We start from the raw sequence: 25,558 nt of genomic DNA on the forward strand, positions 1-25,558 counted from the left end.
TGCTGCTATAAAGACACATGCACACGTATGTTTATTGCAGCACTATTCACAATAGCAAAGTCTTGGAATCAACCCAAATGTCCATCTGTGACAGACTGGATTAAGAAAATGTGGCACATATACACCATGGAATATTATGCAGCCATAAAAAAGGATGAGTTTGCGTCCTTTGTAGGGACATGGATGCAGCTGGAAACCATCATTCTTAGCAAACTATCACAAGAACAGAAAACCAAACACCGCATGTTCTCACTCATAGGTGGGAACTGAACAATGACATCACTTGGACTCAGGAAGGGGAACATCACACATCGGGGCCTATCATGGGGAGGGGGGAGGGGGGAGGGATTGCATTGGGAGTTATAGCTGATATAAATGACGAATTGATGGGTGCTGACGAGTTGATGGGTGCAGCACACCAACATGGCACAAGTATACATATGTAACAAACCTGCATGTTATGCACATGTACCCTAGAACTTAAAGTATAATAATAAAAAATAAATAAATAAAAAATTAAAAAAATTAAAAAAATAAAAAAACATTAGAGATGGGGCCTCTAAGAGAGTAATTAAAGTTAAATGAGGTCACATGGGTCCTTGATCTGATAGGATTCGTTTCCTCATAAGAAGTACCATAAGACTCTCTCTCCAAGTGCATGCACCAAGGAAAGGCCACATGAGTGTACAGCAAGAAGGCGGCAGAGTGCAACCCAGAGGCAGAGCCCTCATCAGACACTAAAACTGCTGGCACGTTTATCTTGAACTTTCAGTTTCCAGAACCATGAGAAAATACCTGTTGTTTAAATCACCCAGTTTGGATATTCTGTCATAGAAGCATAATCAGATTAACACAATACCTCTATTAATAAATGCTCTCTATTACTTCCTGTTTCAGAAAATGTACTTTGTTGAATTCTACCTGAGAAATATTTCACTGAACATCCAGGGAAATCAGATTCATAAAAAGTGCTTTGTATGAAATACAATTTGCAATCATTTGCAGTCAAATGGCCCTGTAAAAATATGCTTACCCTTGAAGAGTAATGTACTCTTGGGAGCTTTCAGCCCAACAGCCACTCAGCATTGCAGCAAAATAACTAGATCTGGCACTCAAAATGGCCCTAAAGGGAAGAGGGGGGAGAAACACAGGTAAACATTTACATATTACTCAAAATGTAAATTTTAATGAAAATTTTCATCTTTATGTATTAAAACACAATAATCTATTTGTTTTGTTTGTATTCACGGGCAGGATTACTACATAATAAAACTTATAAGTTTATATTTATACCTAAGGGTTTTGTTTTTTGTTTTAAGAGACAGGGTCTTCCTCTGTCACCCTGGCTGGAGTGCAGTGGCGTGATCATAGCTTACTACTGCCCTGAACTCCTAGGCTCAAGTATGATCCTCCCACTTCAGCCCCCCAAGAAGCTAACACTACAGGCATACAGTATCACACTCAACTTGATTTTTAAATTTTTTGTAGAGACAGGGTCTCACTATGTTGTCCAGGCTGGTCTCAAACTCTAGAACTTGAGCAATCCCCCTATTCCTGAAGTGCTGGGATTTATAACTAAGCATTTTGATTGTTTAAAACATTAATTCCAATGCCCTTGCTATCTTTTTTCTTTGAAGGCTCTTTAATTTTTTAAGTTTATAAAAACATAATTTTTATATTTAATTATTTAAATATAAAAAGGTAGCTAAAGACAAAGTACTGATCAGCAAACCTCATTTAATATGGATTATTTTGGAAATTTAAAATTTTTTAACAAGGTGGCCTTCTATCTCATACTAAAGTATAAATCAAATCTCTTTCCCAGATTTATACTTCATACTTAGAAATAATCTAAAACTTTTTCAAATCAATGATAACAACAACAACAACAACAAAAACCTACCATGACCAATTTAAATGACCTGGGAAAGGGTAGGAGAGGTGATCAATAATCAGAGCCAGTTGCACACAGATGGAAAAATGCTTGTTGTCACTCCCAAATATATCCCTATATTACATTATATGTAAATCACAACGGAAATAAGTGCCTACATTAAGAACTATGAAATTCTATTTAGAAAATAATAGGCCAGGCACAGTGGCTCACACCTGTAATCCCAGCACTTTGGGAGGCTGAGGCGGGTGGATCACCCAAGGTTGGGAGTTCAAGACCAGCCTGGCCAAAATGATGGGAAACCCCGTCTCTACTTTAAAAAAAAAAAAAAATGGCCAGGCGCAGTGGCTCACACCTGTAATCCCAGCACTTTGGGAGGCCAAGGCAGGCAGATCATGAGGTCAGGAGATCAAGACCATCCTGGCTAATAGGGTGAAACCCCATCTCTACAAAAAATACAAAAAATTAGCCAGGCGTGGTGGCAGGCGCCTGTAGTCCCAGTTGCTCAGGAGACTGAGGCAGGAGAATGGCGTGAACCTGGGAGGCAGAGCTTGCAGTGAGCCAAGATCGCGCCACTGCACTCCAGCCTGGGCAACAGAGCCAGACTGCGTCTCAAAAAAACAAACAACAACAACAAAAAATTAGCCAGGTGTGGTGGCGGGTGCCTATAATCCTAGCTACAAGGGAGGCCGAGGTAGGAGAATTGCGTGAACCCAGGGTGGAGGTTGCACTGAGCTGAGATCACGCCACTGCACTCCCGCCTGGGCAACAAAAGCAAAACTCTGTCTCAAAAAATAATAATAAAAACAAAAAATAAAAATAAACTCTTGGGTATCATTGGAATAATGTAACTCGTAAGGCTAGAAAATACTGAAATACAGTTCAGATTCAAAGCATAAGTTCACTTTTTAAAAAGTCTGCTAGAGAAATAAATGCTAGATAGGAAAGTAGGACTTGTAGCAGAATGGCCTTTTATACCAATTTGAAAAACACAGACACACCATACCCTACCCCCAACCCACCAGAAATTCTAGTTGAAATCAAAAGGAAGGAACAAATGCTAAAGTAAAAAGCTTCGGTCGGGCACGGTGGCTCACACCTGTAATCCCAACACTTTGGGAGGCCATGGCGGGCGGATCACTTGAAGTCAGCAGTTCATGATTAGCCTGGCCAACATGGTAAAAGCCCATCTCTATTAAAAATACAAAAATTAGCTGGGCATGGTGGCTGTGCCTGTAGTCCCAGCTACTCAGGAGAATCACTTGAACCCAGGAGGCCGAGGTTGCAGTGAGCAGAGATCACGCCACTGCACTGCAGCCTGGGTGACAGAGCAAGACTCTGTTTCAAAAAAAAAAGTAAAAAAACTTCCAAAATCTCATATCCCACTGAATTTAGTGGGGAAAAATTCTAGACACTGAGCTTTGTCAGCTTGACACCTCTCCCTTTAGCAATATCACCTCTATTTCTGTTATGACTTTTGTTCCAAATGAATCTAGTTGTAGCAAATTCAATCTCCTGGAATCAGCTTGATAAGAATAGGAGATTATACTAGAGTCAACTGAAGGATGTACATTAACCAAAAGCTCTAAATTAACAACCAGGAGTGTAGATCTCAAATTCTGATCCTCAATTCAGCATCTGATCAATACTTGGCACTAGCTGGATAAAGGTCTAATCAGAATTTGTGAGCAGAGGCAGACGTAGTTAAATCATAACCCAATATTTGCAGTCTATGATTTGGTTCCAAACTTAAAAGGCAGGTATAGACAGACACATCTAAAAATATTTCAGAATTGGAGGGAAAACATTAATAACAAGATATAAACAAAACCAGGCGAATTAGCTTGGCAAACAAAAATTCTGGTTAAAAAAAGAAACTAAACTGGCAGTCGCGCGCTCGCATCCCCAAGATGGCGGCCGCTAAGGACAGTTGTGGCAAAGGAGAAATGGCCACAGGGAATGGGCGGCGGCTCCACCTGGGGATTCCTGAGGCCGTGTTTGTGGAAGATGTAGATTCCTTCATGAAACAGCCTGGGAATGAGACTGCAGATACAGTATTAAAGAAGCTGGATGAACAGTACCAGAAGTATAAGTTTATGGAACTCAACCTTGCTCAAAAGAAAAGAAGGCTAAAAGGTCAGATTCCTGAAATTAAACAGACTTTGGAAATTCTAAAATACATGCAGAAGAAAAAAGAGTCCACCAACTCAATGGAGACCAGATTCTTACTGGCAGATAACTTGTATTGCAAAGCTTCAGTTCCTCCTACTGATAAAGTGTGTCTGTGGTTGGGGGCTAATGTAATGCTTGAATATGATATTGATGAAGCTCAGGCATTGTTGGAAAAGAATTTATCGACTGCCACAAAGAATCTTGATTCCCTTGAGGAAGACCTTGACTTTCTTCGAGATCAATTTACTACCACAGAAGTCAATATGGCCAGGGTTTATAATTGGGATGTAAAAAGAAGAAACAAGGATGATTCGACCAAGAATAAAGCATAATGCTGGCAATTAAAAATGTGGTTCAGTTTTCCAACATGTTATCTTAAATACCCCTTTATCCTTACAGGTTGACATAACTTTGAATGTTTTAACACCAAGAATTTTAAGAAAAGATAAACACCATTTTATTTATTTATAAAAACAAAATTAGTTTCAAATATTTTTGACATTGTGGTTTTTTTTTCACATTTCTCAGCAAAGCTAATGGTATTTTAATCATTATTTTTGCCTGTCATAAGAAAACTCTTAGCTGAAAAGGCCGAAAACTGTGAGACGTGCTATGGAAGCTGAATGTCGGACACTAGCAGTTTACTATTTCCCTTTCTAATTGGCTCATGTTACTCTCACTTGATGTGGTTAAACCATTTTAGAGGTAGAGAAGACAGACAGTTTGAATATTTGTAAACTTGTTTTTCTTTGGTATATTTAGGACTTAATGGTCCTGTGTTGCTGTTGTCTTCTGTAAGTGGGGTTTCATGACTCACTGCTTAACAAATAACTATCTACTCTGATATTCTGGACATTTCAGGAAATGGTAATTTGCCTTGTTACACAGTAAGGGGGCTATTAAGACAATATTTTTTCTAACCTCAGAGAAGTGCAGTGTCTTTGCAAGGCCAACATAAGGGAGATCTTGGCCAATGTGAAATAAAATTACTCATTCAAAACTCTTACAAAAAAAAAAAAAAAGAAAGAAACTAAACTGATCATACCCACTGATAATTTAAGAGTGGAAAAATGGGCATTTTTCTACCCTTAAACTAGTTTAATTACAGGCAGATGTATTTCTACTATATTAAGATTTTTCTGTATCCATTTTTCCTAATCCTTAAAGTTTAATGATAAATCATTTATTCCACAAAGAAATACAGCACGTATGTCCACAGTCTAAATATGCTTAAAACTGGAAAGTTATGTCAGTTAAAAAAAACAAAAATCTTATACTGTTCCATCATTACTCTATGGTAATTCAACTGATGCTGGGATCTGCTCTCACCCAAAAGCACAGCACTCACTGCTCAGAGGTTGAATACTAACATTGCCCAAAGTGAAGCAGTAACAGCAAAGACTCCACAAAACTCTATTTAATTGTGTACGAGTATTTAATTACTGCTCCAAATTAAAAACGGTACAATAAGAGCAACTTGTAATATATAAACAGACAAGAAGCTGTGATGCTAGTGTCCATCTGGCACTGCAAATAGCGAAAATAAAGTGGTCTGCATGAGTGAAGTATGGATTGGGGAGAGGAAAAAAGGGAGGCCCAGGAGGCAGATTTCAGACGGTGATACAAAACTGTTGTACTACTAGATGTTTCGTTTGAGGAGGTCTGAGCATGAGCCAAGAGCACATTCAAATCTAGGCTGGTCCAGCTTAATGTACTTCAAGGGGCCATGTACAACCACTGTGGCAGCAGGAGGATGATTCATCAGTAATGCAAGTTCACCAAAATAATCAGAAGGCTCCAATCTTCCCACTTCAACAAACTCTTCATTTTCTGACCAACGTTGCAGCATAGCAGCTGGCCCCTCTAGAATAATAAGGAACTCCTCCCTCATCCCCTGGCTCTCCCTGCACCACAATCTTCTGCCAGTCTTCAAACTTGACTGGTTCCCATGTATCGGCTACCATAAGATGCTCCCTCTGATCCAGAGACTCTAAAATAGACACTTTACTAAGGAATTCCTCATACATCTTCCACTTTCTCAGTGTGCTTCCCATACAGATTCTTCCATAGCTGTCTCGGTTGATACACTACCATTTCACATTTCTTTGCTTTGACAGTGGCTACTCTAGGTGTTCCATAAATCAAAACAAATTCTCCAAAGCTCCCTCCTTCCTCAACACTGGTTGCTCATTCATTATTGACACAGACATCCCTCTCTCCTTGATCAATCACACAGAAGTTATCCCCTTCAACACCTTGCAGAATCACTGTCTCTCCAGTGATAAAGGAGACTGGAAACATGGCATCAAAAATATCACTTCTCTCATTATCATCAAGATGTGAAATCAGCACATTCTTTTCAATGGCTTTGGCTAAAGACATTACCTTATAATGGCTTTTGGTATAATCTTATAATCTTTCGGTATAATCTTTCTAACATATGATGTGGCATCTTCCTCCATGAAGAATTCAGTGCTGACCGTACCTTGTCACCTCTGATCTTTAACCACTGGGTTGGATGGAGGAGGAGAGATTTCATTCTCCTTAATTCTGTACAAGTGCCTGCTTCCTGCATATTGTGAATTTGTTTTGTCTCCTCCTCCTCCAACCTCTCAAAGTGTTCCCTGAGGAATACCACCGGTCCCTGGGGTTGAGCAGTGCACAACTGCATAATAGAATCTTTGAGCGGTGCCTCAATGTTGTGCTTCTGGAGGAAGAGCTCACATTCTAAAGGCTATGCTCCTCCTCTCTGGCAGCAGTGTCACCAGACGCCATGGTTCTCTGTCCCTCTGTGGGTGTCTCAGGTCCCCTCTATTCTTTCTTCTGCTCTTCACTCCCTCTCCATGTGGCTTTCAATGAGCTTCCCTCTTCTCTCCTCTGCTCCTCTGTCCACCCTACTCTCCCTCCAACCTCCCTCAATGCCTCTCAAAGTTTCTTTAATTAACAACAATGGAAACTATGTCCATGACTAAGAGGAATAAATCATTTACAAATGGAGAAACAAAGACCAAAGATGTTACTTTAAATTTTAAGGAAATAACAATAAGAGACTATAATTACTGTTTGTCAATTAAACATTTTTAAAATAAAAAATAGATTCTACAATATCTTAGGAAAGAAAGAAAATAAAAATGAAAAATAGGGACAACTCTAAATTTAAAATATGTTTAAATTATAAAAAAAAGAGCTTACAATCCTAAAGGTCCTGAGTTCTAGTTCAAAACTCATCATAATTATGTTCAAGAAAGGATATATCTTAGTTTTGAAAAAATGACAAAAAAGATATTTTCTTTTGAATTACCATTCTATCTTCTCAAATAAAATGCTAATGAATTCGTTCTCTAAAAAGAAATTTGAAAAATATATAGAGAGACAGAGTCTTACTATGTTGCTCTAGTTGGTCTCAAACACCTGGGCTCCAGTGACCCTCCTGTCCCAGCCTCTCAAAGTGCTGAGATTACAGGTGTTAAATCACTGCACTCACCCTCATTCTTTCTTTTTCTTTTACTAGAGACAGGGTCTCTTGCTCTTTCACCCAGGCTGGAGTGCAGTAGCACAATCATAGCCCACTGCAGCCTCAAACTCTTGGCTAGCCTCATCTTTAATCCAACAGATACTCTACTCTGTGCTTCACACTATTCTAAGTGCTGGGAGTATAGCATTAAATGAGATACAGAAAACAATATTATATTCCAGTGAAGGGTGGAGGACAGGGAGAAGAGAAAGACACTTCTGGAATGGTTTCTCAGGTTATCTCAGATCAACCCTCCTGCTGAAAGCAGCTTAGGAAAGATGTACAAAATATATATATTTAAGAAAAGAAGCAAAAAAAGGAAAGCATGTTTTGAAGGCATCAGAATACTGCCACAGTGATTAGAAAAGTTACACAAGTTTTGAGAGAGAAGACAAAAGAAGCGACCCAAGTATTTGAGGTAACTTTTTCCACTCAGGCAATTGCCAAATCTGAAAGCAAAAGCAACAGCTGGAAGGCTGATAAGCTGAGTATAGCTTCTGGCAATCTTCACACAAATTGGAACTTGGGGCCCATCAAAGAGGAGGGGTTTTAGTAGATAACTCAGGATTTCAGTTGGATCCCGAAGGGCCACATTCTAAACAGAAGAGTGAACAGGAAATAGACAAGCCCGTATTAGACTTGAAAGCCAGTTCTGAATTATCTCGGTCCCTGACTGGAACAAAGTGATCAGCATCTAGTCTGTGAGCCAGACAAAAGCAAAAGGAAATCCTGTCTGCATTAAAATATCACCTTGAGTGTCAAATTATTTCTACAAATTTTCAACAGAATGTTTAGTAGTCACCCAAAGATGATTTAGTGTAATAATGAATAACCAGAACATAAAAGAAAAAATTTCCATTTACACTAGTATCAAAAAAGGTCAAATACATAGCAACAAATGTAACAAAAACGTGTTAAGATCTCTACACTAAAAACCATAAAACACTGCTGTGATAAATTTTAAAAGACCTAATGGAGAGTTAAAATATGCTCATGGGTCTGAAACTTGAAACTGTTAATATGTCCATTCTTCCTAAATTAGTTTCTAGATTTAACACAATCCCAATCAAGCATTTTTAGTAGCAATAGATAAGCTGATTCTAAAACATATATGAAAATGCAAAGGACCCCTAATTGCCAAAGCAAACATCAACAGAAGAATAAAGGTGGAAGACATGATTTCAGGCAACATGCTGTCACTTACTATAAAGTAGCAATAATCAAAATAACATGGTATCGACGTAAGGGTAGACATAAAAATCACTGGAACAGAATTGAGAGTCCAAAAATAGATCCACATATATATGGCCAATTGCTTTTCATGAAGGTATTAAGATAATTCAACAGGGTAAAAGACAGTCTTATCATCAAAAGGTACCAGAACAACTGGATGTTTGTAGAAAAAAAATTAAACTTGACACTTGCCTCACACCATATACAAAAACTTAAATCTAGAATACATAGAGAACTATAATAACACAACCCAACTAAAATATGGGCAAGAACAACAGAAAATATCAGGTAAAAATCACTTGCTAGATATACTTTTACTTCAAAGCTAAAGTTTATGGCTAGTTATAAAAAATGACATCCCTGGCCGGGTGTGGTGGCTCACGCTTGTAATCCCAACATTTTGGGAGGCCAAGGCAGGTAGATCGCTTGAGGTCAGGAGTTCAAGACCAGCCTGACCAACGTGGCAAAACCCAGTGTCTACTACAAATACAAAAATTAGCCGGACATGGTGGCACACGCCTGTAACCCCAGCTACTCAGGAGGCTAAGGCACAAGAATCTCTTGAACCTGAGGGGCACAGGTTTGTAGTGAGCCGAGATAGTACCACTGCACTCCAGCCTGGGCTACAGAGACTCTGTCTAAAAAGAAAAAAAAAAGGCCAGGCGTGGTGGCTCATGCCTGTAATTCCAGCACTTTAGGAGGCCAAGGCAGGCAGATCATGAGGCCAAGAGATCAAGACCATCCTGGCCAACATGGTGAAATCCCATCTCTACTAAAAATACAAAAATTAGCTGGGCATGGTGGTACAAGCCTGTAGTCCCAGCTACTCAGGAGGGTGAGGCAGGAGAATCAATTGAACCTGGGAGGCGGAGACTGCAGTGAGCCGAGATTGCACCACTGTACTCCAGCCTGGCGACAGAGCAAGACTCCGTTTCAAAATAAATAAATAAATAATAATAATAGCTAAATACTGGAAACAACCAATATTCCATCAACAGGAGAATAAATAAACATATTGTGGTATAGCTATACAATCCAATATTATGCAGCAATAAAAATGGAATGAATCACTGATACATATAATATGCAAGGATGAAGCTCAAAAACATTACACTGAACAAAAGAGGCCAGACACAACAGTATGTCTGAGTCCATTTACATGAAATTCTAGGAAAGGAAGAATATCCTACAGTATAGAGAACACAATAATAAGAAAACAAACAACCTGATTTAAAAGTAGGCAAACCAAGAGTAGTATTGTGTGTGTGTAGTCCCAACTACTTGGGAGGCTGAGGCGGGAGGATCCCTTAAGCCCAGGAGCTCAAGACCAGCCTGGGTAACACAGCAAGACTCTGTCTCAAAAAAATAAAAAATAAAAAATAATGGGCAAAAGATATAAACAGAAAACTAACCAAAGAGGTATACAGATGGCAAATAAGCATGTGAAAATCATTTGTTGCTTGTGGTTGGGGTAGGGATAGGTACTGAAGGTAAATGGGCACAAGGGAACTTTTTAGTTGATGAAAATTCACTGTATTTTGCTTATAGTGGAAGTAAAACAGGTTTATACATTAGTCAAAATTCATTGAACTGGACTTTAAGTTGTGTGCATTTGTTTGTGTATGCATTCTAACTCAATATACTTCACTATAAAAAAGAATGAAAAGAAAATTTACTTAAGAAAGAAAATAACAGGCCAAGATAACTTCCCTGGTGAATTCTAATAAATATTTAAGGAAGATATAAAAAAATCAACATTACTCAAACTAAAGCATAAAAAAGAGGAAATACTTCACAGTTCATTTTATAAAGTCAACATAACTTTGAGGCCTAAACCTGACAAGGACATTACAAAAAAGGAAAATTACAGGCCAATCTGTGTCATGAACATAGATGCAAATTCCTAAACAAAATATTAGTAAACTGAATTCAGCACGAAATAGAATAAAACATCACAACCAAACTGAAATTATTTCAGGAATGTAAGATTACTTTTTCATTCCAAAGTTAAGCAATATAATTTAGCACATTAAAAAAGAATGGAGAAAATTCACGTGATCAGCAAAATCGATGCAGGAAAGCATTTGACAAAATTCAACACCAATTTAGGATTTTAAAAATGTAGGCAATTTTGGCCAGGTGCAGTGGCTCATACCTGTAATCCCAGCACTCTGGGGGAGGCTGAGGCAGGCAGATCACATGAGGCCAGGAGTTCGAGACCAGCCTGGCCAACGTGGCAAAACCCTGTCTCACTAAAAATACAAACGTCAGCCATGCCTGGTGGTGCATGTCTGTAATCCCAGCTACTTGGGAGGCTGAGGCGTAAGAATCACTTGAACCGGGGAGGTACAGATAGGAGTGAGCTGAGATCGTGCCACTGCACTCCAGCCTAGACAACAGAGCGAGACTCTTGTCTCAAAAAAAAAAAAAAATTTAGGCAATTTCAATCAAAATCTCAGAAAGCTATTTTGTCAATACTGACAAAGTGATTCCAAAATTTAGTCATGTGCTACACAACAATGTTTGGGTCAACAAGAGACCACACACATATGAAGATGGTCCCATAAGATTACAATGAAGCTGAAAAATTCCTGCCACCTAGAGATATCATAGCTGACAGAAGGCCAAGTGCAAAGCATTACTCACATGTTTGTGGAGGTGCTGGTATAAATAAACCTACTGTGCTGCCTGCTGTGTAAAAGTCTAGCATATACAATTATGTACAGTACATACTTGATAATAAACAACTACGTTACTGGCTTATTATTTTATTGTAATACATTTTATATTGTTACTTTAGAGTACTCCTACTTACATATAAAAAAAAAAGTTAACTGTTAAATAACCTCAGGCAGGTCTTTCACGAGGTATTCCAGAAGGCGGCATGTCAGGAGATAACACTGCCCCTGAAGACCTTCCAGTGGGACATGATGTGGAGGCAGAAGGGATTGATACTGATGATCCTGACTCTGTGTAGGCCTAGGCTAATGTGTTTGCTTCTGTCTCAATTTTTAACAAAAGTTTAAAAACTTAAAAATATTTTTTAAACAGAAAAAAGCTAATAGGCCAGGCGCAGTGGCTCACGCCTATAATCCTAGCGCTTTGGGAGGCTGAAGCGAGTGGATCACTTGAGATCAGGAGTTCGAGCTAGAGATGGTGAAACCCCACCTCCACTAAAATACAAAAAAATTAGCTAGGCATCATGGTGCATGCCTGCAATCCCAGCTACTCGGGAGGCTGAGGCAGGTGAATTGCTTGAACCCAGGAGGTGGAGGTTGCAGCGAGCCAAGATAGTGCTATTGCACTCCAGCCTGGGCAATGGAGCGAGACTCCATCTCAAAAAGAAAAGAAAAGAAGAGCTTATAGAATAAGGATACAAAGTAAAAAAGCCAGATGTGGTGGCTCACACCTGCAATCCTAGCACTTTGGGAGGTTGAGGCAGGAGGATTATTTGAGCCCAGGCATGTGAAACCAGCCTGGCCAACACAGGAAGAACTTGTCTCTACAAAAAATACAAAAATTAGATGGGTGTGGTGGCATGCCCCTGTGGTCCCAGTTACTCAAGAGGCTGAGGTGGGAGGATCACTGGAGCTAGAGAGGTCAAGGCTGCAGTGACCCATGATCACGCCACTGTACTTCAGCCTGGATGACAGAGCAAGACCCTGTCTCAAAGAAAAAAACGAAAAAAGAAAAAAATTTGCACAGCTATACATGTTTGTGATTAAGCTAAGTGTGATTACAAAAGAGTAAAAAGTTTCAAAAAACTAAAGTTTATAAAATGAAAAATTACAATGTCAAGTTTAATTATTGAAGATGGTTTTTAAAAATAAATTTCATGTGTATCATTAGTATTTATAAAGTCTACAGTAGTGTACAGTAATGAACTGAGCCTTCACATTCACCCACCACTCACTCAATGACTCGCCCAAAGCAACTTCCAGTCCTGCAAGTTGTATTCACGGTAAGTGCCCTACGTAGATAGGTGTATTGTTTGTCTGTTATACCAGATATATCTTTTAGTGCCAGAAAGTAAGAAAATGCTCAACACACACACACACAGACACACACACACTGAGGGAGTAAAAGGGACATAAGAGCTACCTGAAAGAGCTCCCACAGCTAAAGTTTTAACAAATTGACCAAAAAAAAAATAAAAAAGACAAGCCAAATTAAAAAATAAGTCAAATTATAAGCCAAAGTACAAAATAAGTATCTATGAGTCTACACTGATATATGTAAGTGACTGAATAAATTAATATGTGGAGAAGAAGAGATAAGTTTCTTGTGCAGAAGAATTCCAAATAATTTATGTGGATAATACCCCCGCTTCAAGAGATAGAACATTACTTCCTATCACTTAAATATGGGATACACACAGTGACTTCCTTCCAGAGAGGACAGTCTGGAAATGGGAGGTGACGAGAGGAGTAACTTACAGTGGAGAAACCAGATGAAAACAAGGTCACTATCAAGGTTAACATAAACAGTGATGTCACGTTGATCACATGTACCTTTAATATGATGTAATGAAAATGGCCCTTTATCTTTGTGGTCTTCCTGTCCCAAACCCATAATCCATGTAATTGTGAGAAAAACATAAGATAAACTCCATTTAAGGGACATTTCTATAAAATACCTGACCAGTACTCCTCAAACTGGAATGTCATCAAAAAAAAAAAAAAAAAGTCTGAAAAACTGTTACAGCCAAGAGGAGTCTAAGGAGACATGACAGCTAAGTGTAATGTGAGATTGGGGATTGATTCCTCAAATAGAAAAGGACACTAGGTAATAACCAAGGAAATCTGAATATACTACATACTTTAGTTAATAACAATGTATTGATATTGACTCAATTGTAACAAATGTACTGTAAGATGTTAATAACGAGGAACTAGGTGTGGGGGTATATGAGAATACCGTACTCTTAATTTGTCCGTAAATCTGGAACTGTTCTAAAAAATAAGGCCAACTAAGAAAAAATTAGGATTCTGCTTCTACCCATAAGTACAGGACTTCCCTACCTTCCATTTAATAATTAGAAAATTGAACAAAATATGACCATGAAGAAAGGCAGTACAGGACTCTGATCCCCAAGAGAAGAAAAACAAATGAAGTAAGCTCTACAGTCACAATGCTTTTCTTCCTAGAAGCAGTTTCTAGTCAAGGCACAGGAAGGACAAATGAGCAGAGCCTGTGGCTGAGTTGAGGAGACAGATATAGGAGCCCCAAGAAGCTGAGTCAGCTGAAATTTGTGGGGTGCAGTAATATAGAAGAGGGAGTCATGAAGAACTCCAGAAATCAGAGTAGATACTCCCTCCCTTGAGCTTTTGTCTGAATATAATTTGAGCGTGCATAAGGTAAAACTACACAAACCCAGGCAAAGAATAAAAGCCAGCAGACAATGGCTTTAGACAGATATTCAAGTTCCTTCCGGCCAGAATTGAATACTTGGGGTAGTAAGGAAAGATCCCAGGAGCCTCAGTAGAAAGGCTTTACAACATTTGGAGCAAAGGCTATTCTAGACGCACCCTAATAAAATTCAAAAAGAAGCTTTATAAACGTGAAGTTGATCCACAATAACTTAAATGCCTGCTAAAAAAAACTTCAATAATCTTTTTCATGAAAAACAATAAAATTCAAACATTCAAAAACATAATATTTATAACATCTGGCATTTGATTAAAAACGTACTAGGTAATGTGAAGAAGCAGCAAATTGTGAACATTAAAAGGGGGAAAAAATCAGTCAATATTATCAGACCCAGAAATGACACAGAAGATGGAATTAGCAGACAAAGCATTTTAGGGCTGAGTGTGGTGGCTCACACCTGTAATCCCAGCAATTTGGGAGGCTGGGGCAAAAGGATTCCCTGAGGCCAGGAGTTCAAGACCAGCCTGAGCAATAATGCAAGAACCCACATCTACAAAAAATGTTTTAAATTAGCTGAGTATGATGGCAAGTGCCTGTAGGCTGAGGCCAGGGAATCACTTGAGCCCAGGAGTTCAAGGTTACAGAAGCTATGGCCATATCACTGCACTCAGCCTGGGCAACAGAGAGGGATCCAAAAAAAAAAAGTACAATGGTAGACTTACACTCAAACATATTAATAACTACATTATTATAAATAGTCAAATACTATTAATGTCTACTCCAATTAAAAGGAGATTATGAAACTGGATAACAAAAGCAAGACACAACTATTTGCTATCTACAAGAAATTAATTTTAAATCCATTTTAAATATAAAGACAAAGTTTAGAAGTAAAAGGATATTAAAAAAATACCATATAAACACTAATCATAAGAAAGCTTGAGTGGTGATATTAACCAAAGTAAACTTCATAACTAGTGACATGACCTGGGGTAAAAAGCAGTATTTCAAAATAAAAAGGATTCAATTCATTATGAAGAAATAACAATCCCAAATGTGTATGTACCAAATAATAGCGCTTCAAAATACATGAAGCAAAAACTGACAGAACTAAGAAGAGAAACAAATTTATAATGATACTTGGAGACTTCAATACTCCATCAGTAATTAACAGGATAGATAGACAAAAGTTCAGCTAAGGATACATAAAACTTGAGCAACACTATCAACCAATTTTCATTTATACAACACTCCACCACAGGACAACAGAACACATACTCTTTTTAAGTACATGTGGAACATTCACTAATACAGACCATATTCTGGGCCATCGAACAAGTCTCCATAAATTTAAACAAAACTAAAATAATATAAAATATGTTCTATGACCACAATGGAATTAAACTAGAAATCAATAATGGAGAATTATCTGGAAAATTCCCAAATAGTTAGAAACTAAACATACTTCTAGACAACCCATGGGTAAAGAAGAAATCAAAAGGAAAATTAGAAAATACATTTATTTGAGTGAAAATACAATATATCAAAATTTGCAGGCTGCAGCTAAACAGTGCTTAGAAGGAAATGTTTAGCTTTTAAATGCTTATTGTTGAAAAGGAAAAAGGTTTCTTATTAATGATCTCGAATTCCACCTTAAGAAAGTATAAAAGCAGCATAAATTAAATGTAAAGTAAGCAAAAGGAAGAGAAAAAGTGACAGAACCTTGCCCTCTCCTTCTTCCATTCTTGGGCAGCACCAGCCATGTCCCTGAGACATCATGGTAAAAATGAAGCCCAGAGTAAATGGAATTGGCTGTATTGGGTGCCTGGTAATTAGGGCTGCTTTTAACTCTAGCAAAGTAGATACTGTTACCATCAATGACCCCTTCATTGACCTCAACTACATGGTCTACATGTTCCAGTATGATTCCACCCATGGTAAGTTCCATGACATCATCAAGGCTGAAAACAGGAAGCTTGTCATCAATGGAAACCCCATCACCATCTTCCAGGAGTGAGATCCTACCAAAATCAAACAGGATGATGCTGGTGCTGATTATGTTATGGAGTCCACTGGCATCTTCACTATCATGGAGAAGGCTGGGGCTCACTTAGAGGGTGGAGCCAAAAGGGTTATTATCTTTGTCCCTTCTGCTGATGCCCCCATGTTTGTGATGGGCATGAATCATGAGAAGTATAAAAACCTCAAGATCATCAGCAACGTCTCCTGTACACCAACTGCTTAGCTCCCTGGTCAAGGTCATCCATAACAACTCTGGCATCATGGGAGGAATCAGGATCACAGTCCATGCCATCACTGCCATCCAGAAGACTGTGGATGGCCCCCTGGGAAACTGTGGTGTGATGGCTATGGGGCTCTCCAGAACATCATCCCTGCACCAGTAGATATCTACTGGTGCTGTCAAGGCTGTGGGCAAGGCCATCCCCTAGTCGAACAGGAAGCTCACTGGCGTAGCCTTCCATGTCCCCACCACCAACACGTTAGTTATGAACCTGACCTGCTTTCTGGAGAAACCAGCTAAATATGATGACGTCAAGGTGGTAAAGCAACATCAGAGGGGGCCCTCAAGGGCATCTGGGGCTACAATGAGCACCAGATTGTCTCCTCCAACTTTAACAGTGACACTCACTCTTCCACCTTCAGTGCTGGGGCTGGCATTGCCCTCAATGACCACTTTATCAAGCTCATTTCCAGGCATGACAATGAATTTGGCTACAGCAACAGGGTGGTGCACCTCATGGTCCACATGGCCTCCAAAGAGTAAGAGCCCCCGGACCACCAGCCCCAGTAAGAGCATGAGACAAAGAAAGAAGCGTTCAATTGCTGGGGAGTCCCTACCACACCCAGTCCCCCACCACACTGAGAATCTCCCCTCCTCACAGTTTGCACACCAGACCCCCTGAAGGAGGAGGGATCTCAGGGATGCTGACAATCAAATGAATACTTAATGCACTAAGTCTGCTATATAGTTTTTATTTTTCGATAAAAGAGGACAAAGATAGTGACCTCAGAGTATGATTGAGCCTATTTGAACGGATAAAAAAATTATATGTGCTGCCGATAAAAAATTTTTAGTCTGTAATTCTTTCCTTAAAAATGGAAAGCCAGATTTTAAAAACTTTTTTAAAATTATAAAAACAATATGTTTGTAATAAACTTCAATATAGAATTGGATAAAGTGAAAATTTTAAGTTCTCATCCTGCTTCCTTGTTTACTTCAATTCCATGATCTAGAAAAAACCACTTTTAGCAGTTTATTGGATGTCTGTCAGGCCTTTTTTCCATGGCAATCTTTTCTATCACACTGTTGAATATTGATATATAACCCATTTAATCCTCAGTACTTCATTCATTTCTTTATGAATCCCAATCTCAGCACCATAACACCTAGCAAATAATAAATGTTTTTTTTAACAACTATTTCTTACTTCATCTGACTATGCCTAGTGGTAAAGAAATATAAATACATACATAGCATGTCATGATTTATATGTGTGGCAGTCATGAGAATATACCCCTCTAATCTTTTTTTTTTTGAGACAGAGTCTCACTCTGTCGTCCAGGCTGGAGTGCAGTGGCACAATCTCAAGTCACTGCAACCTCCGCCTCCTGGATTCAAGTGATTCTCCTGCCTTAGCCTCCCAAGCAACTGGGACTACAGGCACATGTCACCATGCCCGGTTAATTTTTTGTATTTTTAGTAGAGACGGGGTTTCACCAAGTTAGCCAGGATGGTCTCGATCTTGGACCTCGTGATCCACCCATCTCGGCCCCAAAGTGCTGGAATTACAGGCGTGAGTCACCGTGCGCCGGGCCTACCCCTCTAATCTTTGACTGCGTAATGACCGACAGCTTCAGCTATAGCACTCTGAAATTTATTCCACCTGGGTCACAAGGCCATCTTCTCAGAAGCTATTTCCCGACAATAACTGAGCCCAGCAAGGATAGTAAGCCAGGTCTAGCCCTAGAAAACAGGTGCTTCTCTGATGGGTGCCTTTGGCATGGGAACTTTAATGGCCTTGCCCAACTTTTCTTAGGACTCCACTGCAGTCTAAGATGCTTCTATCTAACTTCCTTCTCTTTCTCCTTCACTTAGAGTCAAATCAGCATTGCAGTCTAGCAGCTCTGTTTTCTCTGGCTTTCTCTCTATGTTCTCTCACATGCATTTAGCCTAATACATTTATTGAAAGTCTAATCCCATCTTTGTGTCTACTCCTCAGAAGACTTGAACACAGCATGTCATCCATTTCCATTTTAGTAAAATTAGGAGCATCTGAGGCTTAAACAATTACCCTGACCTTAAAACAGAAACTTAGAAAACATTCCTATTTAATTAGGACAGATGCCTCAGGTTAAAAAATAATGCTGTAGATGGTATGGTGTATTAAAAATCTTTGCCAAATTTTTTATTTTCCATCATGCCAAAAACTATTTTCTCCTTTTGATTAAGTTTAATTTCAACTGTTAATGCTGCTTCTGGCTCTATCAAGATGCCCTAATTTCCACCTTGCTGCTGCTTTAGTACACTGCTATTCAATACTTTCCAATGTTAGCTGAACTACATTCACTACTCCAGGCAGAATAATGGCCTGGATTATGCAGAGAAGCTCTAGAGAAGGAAATTTTAGTAGGACTAATTTTTAAAGTATTCTTACTCCAAGAATGTATTTATTTATTTATTTATTTGCTTTAATTCCACATAACTGAGTAAGAGTTAAATCCAGAGTCACGAATCTAAATTTTTGGAGTAATCACTATTGTCCATGTCACTTCTTAGCAAATACTTCAGAGAATATAACTTTGTGAAAGCAAAGTTAACCATCTCTTGAGAATTTTGTGACATCCATTGACTATAGCTTTCATAGGACTGGACTTTTCTGAAGTTAAGTGCCGTGGATACCCTATTACCCAACACAATTTGGAGTAATAGTTGTTTAGTTAATTGAAAAAATGAGGAATTAAAAAAGCTATTTCTGTATACTATAATTTTATTCTAACTTAAGAAATATGCATTTAATTCACACATCTTTTATCATAAGACCCATCTTTTTTTTTTTTAAACATGGGTTCACTGATATAAGCGTCATTCTCACAAAAACAATACACATATACACTATGATATCTAGTTTGATTTTAATTTTTTTTGAGACAGGGTCTTGTTCTGTTCCCAAAGCTGGAATGCAATGGCACTTAACTGGCTCATTGCAACCTCAAACCCCTAGGCTCAAATGATCTTCCCACCTCAGCCACCCAATTAGCTGAGACTACATGGTGCACACCACCATGCCCAGCTAAATTTTTTTGTAGAGATGGGGTTTTGCTTTGTTGCATAGACTGGTCTCAAACTCCCTGGTTCAAGTGCTCCTCTCATCTCAGCCTCCTAGAGTGCTGGGATAATAGGTGTGAGCCACTGCACCTGGCCACAACAGCAATTTTTAAAGTGCCTTCCCTTATTTAATCCTTCCAAAGCACTCACCCGAGTTTTCACTGGAACAATAACTTTTCTCTTTCATATTTTATGTATCACTGACTTATATTCATTGTCATCAAAAAAATAAATTCAAATGGCATAAGTAGGTTTGGGAACAAACCCAAGTGACTCTTGAAAGGCATTTTAGACTTGCAGGTCCCTGTGGCATTACTTGTTTCTGCTTTTTTGTTGCCTCATACAAAAACAGGCCACTTAACCATATTTAGGCCATAGTTTGCCCCCTGATATAAGGCAAGCTAGAACAGGCAATATATGTGCCAGTCTTACAGATATCTATTACATACTTATAGCAACTAACATTTACTTTTGAAAGCTTACAATGTGCCAGGTACCATGCTAAGTGCTTTATGTGCATTATATGATTCAATCTTCACAGCTATTCCATGCTATAATTTCTACTACTATTCCTTTTACAGATAAAGATATTGAAACTTGGAGAGATTAAGTTACTCTCAACAATTAATAAGTGGTGGAATTTTCAAAATAAGTGGTGGAATCATAATCTAAACACAAAAAGACCAACTTCTTAATTACTAAATCATACCACTTCTGAAAAAACTTTTAGCTTTTTCAAGGACATACAGAACAATGATCTTAGGACACAGTGCCAATTTACTAAATATTCAGAGAGATATTAAAGGAAGATTTGACATCTTAACCAAATGAATGAATGTCTAATGGTATATTATCAGGCACTGATAAGAAAGGTATTCTGGAAGATATACCAGATTTTGAGTGTCACAAAGCTAAAGTTAGAAATGACGGGGCTAGGCACAGTGGCTCATATATGTAATACTAGCACTTTGGGAGGCTGAGGCGGGTGAATCACTTGAGGTCAGGAGTTCGAGACCAGCCTGGCCAACATGGTGAAACCCTGTCTCTACTAAAAAATACAAAAATTAGCCAGGGTTGGTGGTATGTGCCTGTAATCCCAGCTACTTGGGAGGGTGAGACATGAGAATCGCTTGAACCCAGGGGGCAGAGGTTGCAGTGAGCCGAGATTACGCCACTGCACTCCAGCCTGGGCAAAAGAGCAAAACTTTGTCTTAGGAAAAAAAAAAAAGAATGACTGTTCTTTTTCAATGAGGCAGCATAAGAGAATTTTAATTACAGAACACAGAAGTGCAACAAATTATCTTAAAAATGTAACATTAAACTTCTTTCATAAAACATTAAAATAATAAATTATACTACAAAATGGGAAGTCAGCAGCCAGGTGCGGTGGCTCACGCCTGTAATGCCAGCACTTTGGGGGCCGAGGCAGGCAGATCACAAGGTCAGGAGATCAAGACTATCCTGGCAAACACAGTGAAACCCCGTCTCTACTAAAAAATACAAAAAATTAGCTGGGCGTGGTGGCGGGCACCTGTAGTCCCAGGTACTTGGGAGGCTGAGGCAGGAGAATGGTGTGAACCCAGGAGGCGGAGTTTGCAGTGACCAGGGATAGCGCCACTGCACTCCAGCCTGGGCAACAGAGCAAGACTCCATCTTAAAAAAAAAAAAAAAAAAAAAAAGGGAAGTCAGCAATGCAGTGGCTCAGGCAGATACTTAGAAGTAGACTGAAGGTGACAGGAATAAATACAAGCAGAAAGAAATGTACAATATCCAGATGGTATTCATATGGTAACTGAGAGCATCTGGGGCAGGAAGATAATGTTACAGAGGTCCACAACAAGGGGTAATGTGCAGTAGTATCCCAGGATACAATATTCAGAAAAGTAGTAACATAACTAACTAATGGAATCCATGAAGGCTAATCAGGTAGTAAGCCCATTGAGTGCTCAGTAACAACTGTAATTTAATTCTCACAATCACATTATGAGATGGAGACTGTTATAACCCCCATCTCTGATAAGGACACTGAAATGCAGAATGAATGGTTAAATGACTTACCCAAATTCACACAGCTAATAATGGTGGACATGAAATTAAAACCCATGCAGATTGTCCCTACAGTCCACACACTCTTAACCACTCTGTTACAAATGATTTCTTTGGCTTAGTTGTGCCACCACAAGCAAGTGACTGGCATCAGGCTGTCTTTCAGCATACAAAGTGTTCCAAGGATTGGGCTGAGGACCATGGTAAAGAATGGACAGAGCAACTGGAGAGACTACCTTGGAAGAACTGTTACCGAGGAAGTAACCTGACCATGAGAGAAAGATGAGCTTAATAGAAGACCATACCAATTTGGGCACATTAAACTAGCAAACTAAGGTTTTAAAAATGTTGATACCTAAACTGAATAAAATTCCAGTCATAAATCTTGGTCTTTTGTAAGTACTTGTATTGATCTTTTAATATATAAGTATGTATAATTAAAAAATTAAAGCAGCCATATTACAAAAGGATTTTTAGCCACACCACTAGAAGAATGCTGACAATGATCATCTAGAACAAGAAGTAACTGAGAAAGTTCCAATGTTGGGCTTTAGATGAATATGTATTCTCTGAACTACTGACACAATATTCCTTAAACTGCATAATAAAATTAGTATGTACTATAAACAGAGAGATGCTTGAGTCTGGACTAGGAAGGTAACTTTATAATTTAGAATTTGCTATTCTAACTTACATAAGGGCAAGAAAAAAGTAGGAAAACTTATTGTCTTTCTAGTTAATATGATTTTTTTTTTTTACTGCTAGGTGAACAAAATAAACCAGAAATGTGAGCAAGAGCTGTCCTGGAATACAAACCTAATATTCTAGGTCCAGCTCCTAAAACACAGTCCTGTTAGTTCATTGTCAGGCAGCACACAGGGAGAGGCCAAATATAGGCACTGTTTGAGGACATATTGCAAATGGTCACAGGGTCCTGCCTTCCCTGTATGACGGCAATAGCTTTAGGGCTCTGTAACTTTGGTAGGATGCCCACATGGTCTCGTGAAAAACCTGGACACAAAATAAAATTAATTTTTTAAATAAAATTGTGTTGGTCAGAAAAAAAAATGAAAACAAGACGGAGAGACACACAACCACACCCAGACCATGATTGAGGAAATATACCCATGAGATGGAAAATATAATGATCAATCTAGATTATATTCTGAATTTTGCAATATTTAATGCAGATTTCACAAGAATTAGGAAAATGCATATATGTATATTTACAAAGTACATATTCCCATAGAGAAAAGTTAAATTTTGAATAGTAAATAGTCTAGTTCAGACTAGCAATCCTGGGGTTGTATTGCTGTCAACTGGCAAAACCAGTGTGATTTCTGAGAGTACAAATATTACCACTATTTGGCTTGCTGGATTACAGTAACCTAAACCCACTGCTAATTTCATTAAGGGCTATGCACCCCTGAATGTAGAAGATTACCACTTGCCACTGCAAATACTCCAGTTCTTCCTCTTCAGAAGCATCAGAATAACTTCTTATCAACATTCTATTTGAAACACAAAGAGAAGGAGGAAGAACTGTCTGGGTTCCTAAGTTTTCTGGTTCAGATTCTAGTCCACAGTGAGACCCAGCTGTACTTCTTTCCCTTGAGTTCCAAAAGATAATATGTATTTCTTATTAAATTTTTTTCTGCTTTTAAGCAGATTCTAGTTACTTGCAATCAAAGAGCCTGACTAAAACAGGCAACCAGCTTTAATTTGAAATCTAAACGCCTGGAATGTTTAAGCAACCCAATTCTGAAGCAGAACAATGGTTTTTAAAAAGTACATTGAAATATTAAACCTCCTAATCAATGCTATTCATGAGCATCATCTATTTTGAAACACGGAATCTGAGCCAAAATGCATTCAGAGAAAATACATGTCATTCATGTAGAAATAATACTTCTCAATACTATAATGCCTATAAAATTAAAAACTGCATTTAACTACATTTTCTGTGACAGTGGCTTTCAAATCTATTTTAGGCAGCAGAACATTTTCTTCTAATAAAATCTTAGGTTCATGCCCCATGCAGAACATAGATGAGATCTGCTCTGGCAGAAACATATACATGCACATGTCTGGGTGGGCCCACGTGTGCATGTGTGAAAACCTGCAGAAAACCTTGCCTGATGGTCAACCTCTTCCCCTGTTCGACTCCCCCCAGAGGAATCACAGTGGAACCCCTTTGGCCTTCATGGAACCCCTGTGGCCTGTGTGAAAATCAAAGCTTGAAAACGACTGTGCTGGAAAGAGACAGCTGCCCTTCCACACTCTACAGTCACAACCAAGACAGCAAATTAGTCATGTCTATTTACCTGTGAGCTTTAAAACGTTTTCCATCAACAAAAATATCAATATCTGGGCAACAAGGTTTCACATAAAGCTTCAATAAATCTTCTCCTAATTCAGATGCAGGCTCCAAGTCATAATTATCTTTAAAAAAGAAAAACAAGACTAAAAAATAGTTTAATATTACAAACATCCAAAAATTGTTTTCTATTATTATCAAGAGGTTTCCCACATAATTATCTCAATTAGTTGGAATATGTAAGTAGTAAATTAAAAATAAAACAAAAAGGTTAAATCATCTAGACTTTCTCCTTTGAAATCCATTTCTACTTACATGTAAACATAGAGTCATGCATTGCTTAATAACAGTCATGCATCCCTTAATGACAGTTCTGAGAAATAGGTTGTTAGCTGATTTCATTCCTGTGTGAACATCACAGAGTGTACTTACACAAACCTAGATGATATAGCCTATTACACACATAGGCCATATGGTATAGCCCACTGCTCCTAGGCTATAAACCTGCACTGCGTGTTACTGCAATGAATAGTGTTGGCAACTGTAACAGAATGGTAAGTAGTTGTGTATGTAAGCATAGAAAAGGTACAGTAAAAATCCGGTATCATAATCTTATAAAACCTTTGTCATATATGTGGTCCATTGTTGACCAAAATGTCATTATGCAGCACATGACTGTATACTTTTAAATATACATATTTAAATATAGGTAGTATTATCACAAAATTATACACCAGAAATTATACACCAAAAATGAAGCCTCTTCATGAACATGTTTTTCTAATTTTTAATTAAAATTAATTACTTCTTAATTAGAATTTAGAAAAATTTCTAATCTCTATGTTTCTTCTTGTGGGTCTCTAGGTTACTATGACCTGTGTTATCAGGCTAACAACAATATTGGATTATCTTTAAAAAATTTTATTTTATTTTTTAGAGACAGTCTTGCTTTGTCACTCAGGCTGGAGTGCAGTGGCATGAACATAGCTTACTATAGCTTCAAAATCCTGGGCTCAAGCAATTCAATCCTCCCACCCTAGCCTCACAAGTAGCTGGGGCTACAGGTATACACCACCATGCTCAGCTAATTTTATGTTTTATAGATACAGAGTCTCCTTATGTTCCCCAGGCTGGTCACAAACTTGGATACCTTTTGAAATCAGATCATTCTACAGTAAACTACAGTCCTTAATCACCATCATTCCCTGAATAGACTATGACCAATTTGACTCAAATATTATTGAACTCTCTATCTTGCCTAAATTTTTATTTGATTAATTTTGATCAGTTTGGTTTGTAGGGGCCCCTACAAAGGAGTACACTTTTTTTTTTTTTTGAGACAGAGTCTCGCTCTGTCGCCCAGGCTGGAGTGCAGTGGCGCGATCTCAGCTCACTGCAAGCTTTGCCTCCTGGGTTTACGCCATTCTCCTGCCTCAGCCTCCCAAGTAGCTGGGACTACAGGCGCATGTCACCACGCCAGGCTAATTTTTTTTTTTGTATTTTTAGTAGAGATGGGGTTTCACCATGTTAGCCAGGATGGTCTCAATCTCCTGACCTCGTGATCCACCCGCCTCGGCCTCCCAAAGTGCTGGGATTAAAGGCGTGAGCCACCACGCCTGGCAGTACACTTTTGTCTTTTGGTATTAGCCTCCTGATAGTCATGAT

General features: G+C 38.6%; 2 protein-coding genes and 2 pseudogenes across 2 annotated transcripts in view; 2 read left to right on the forward strand and 2 right to left on the reverse strand.

Moving 5' to 3' along the window:
* Positions 1-25,558, reverse strand: part of BTBD8 (BTB domain containing 8) — a 107,918-nt gene that overhangs the window by 56,159 nt on the left and 26,201 nt on the right. The window contains exons 4-5 of the mRNA XM_026456521.1: positions 23,901-24,018; positions 1,034-1,123 (exon numbers count right to left, since the gene is read on the reverse strand). Of these exons, the coding sequence (XP_026312306.1) occupies positions 1,034-1,123; positions 23,901-24,018 (208 nt within the window). The remainder of the gene's footprint in view (positions 1-1,033; positions 1,124-23,900; positions 24,019-25,558) is intronic.
* On the forward strand, positions 3,785-4,771 carry LOC111533011 (prefoldin subunit 3). The gene has a single exon (XM_023199937.2). The coding sequence runs from the start codon at positions 3,805-3,807 to the stop codon at positions 4,396-4,398; it is 594 nt and encodes a 197-aa protein (XP_023055705.2). The 5' UTR covers positions 3,785-3,804; the 3' UTR covers positions 4,399-4,771.
* Positions 5,577-6,841, reverse strand: LOC111555164 (annotated as a pseudogene).
* On the forward strand, positions 15,961-16,968 carry LOC111555176 (annotated as a pseudogene).

The sequence above is a fragment of the Piliocolobus tephrosceles genome, chromosome 1 (assembly GCF_002776525.5).
Source record: "Piliocolobus tephrosceles isolate RC106 chromosome 1, ASM277652v3, whole genome shotgun sequence".
Classification (NCBI taxonomy): Eukaryota; Metazoa; Chordata; class Mammalia; order Primates; family Cercopithecidae; genus Piliocolobus; species Piliocolobus tephrosceles.

What these genes read in the sequence shown, in the direction of transcription:
- LOC111533011 (XM_023199937.2), top strand. Translation starts at nt 3,805, where the DNA reads ATGGCGGCCGCTAAGGACAGTTGTGGCAAAGGAGAAATGGCCACAGGG.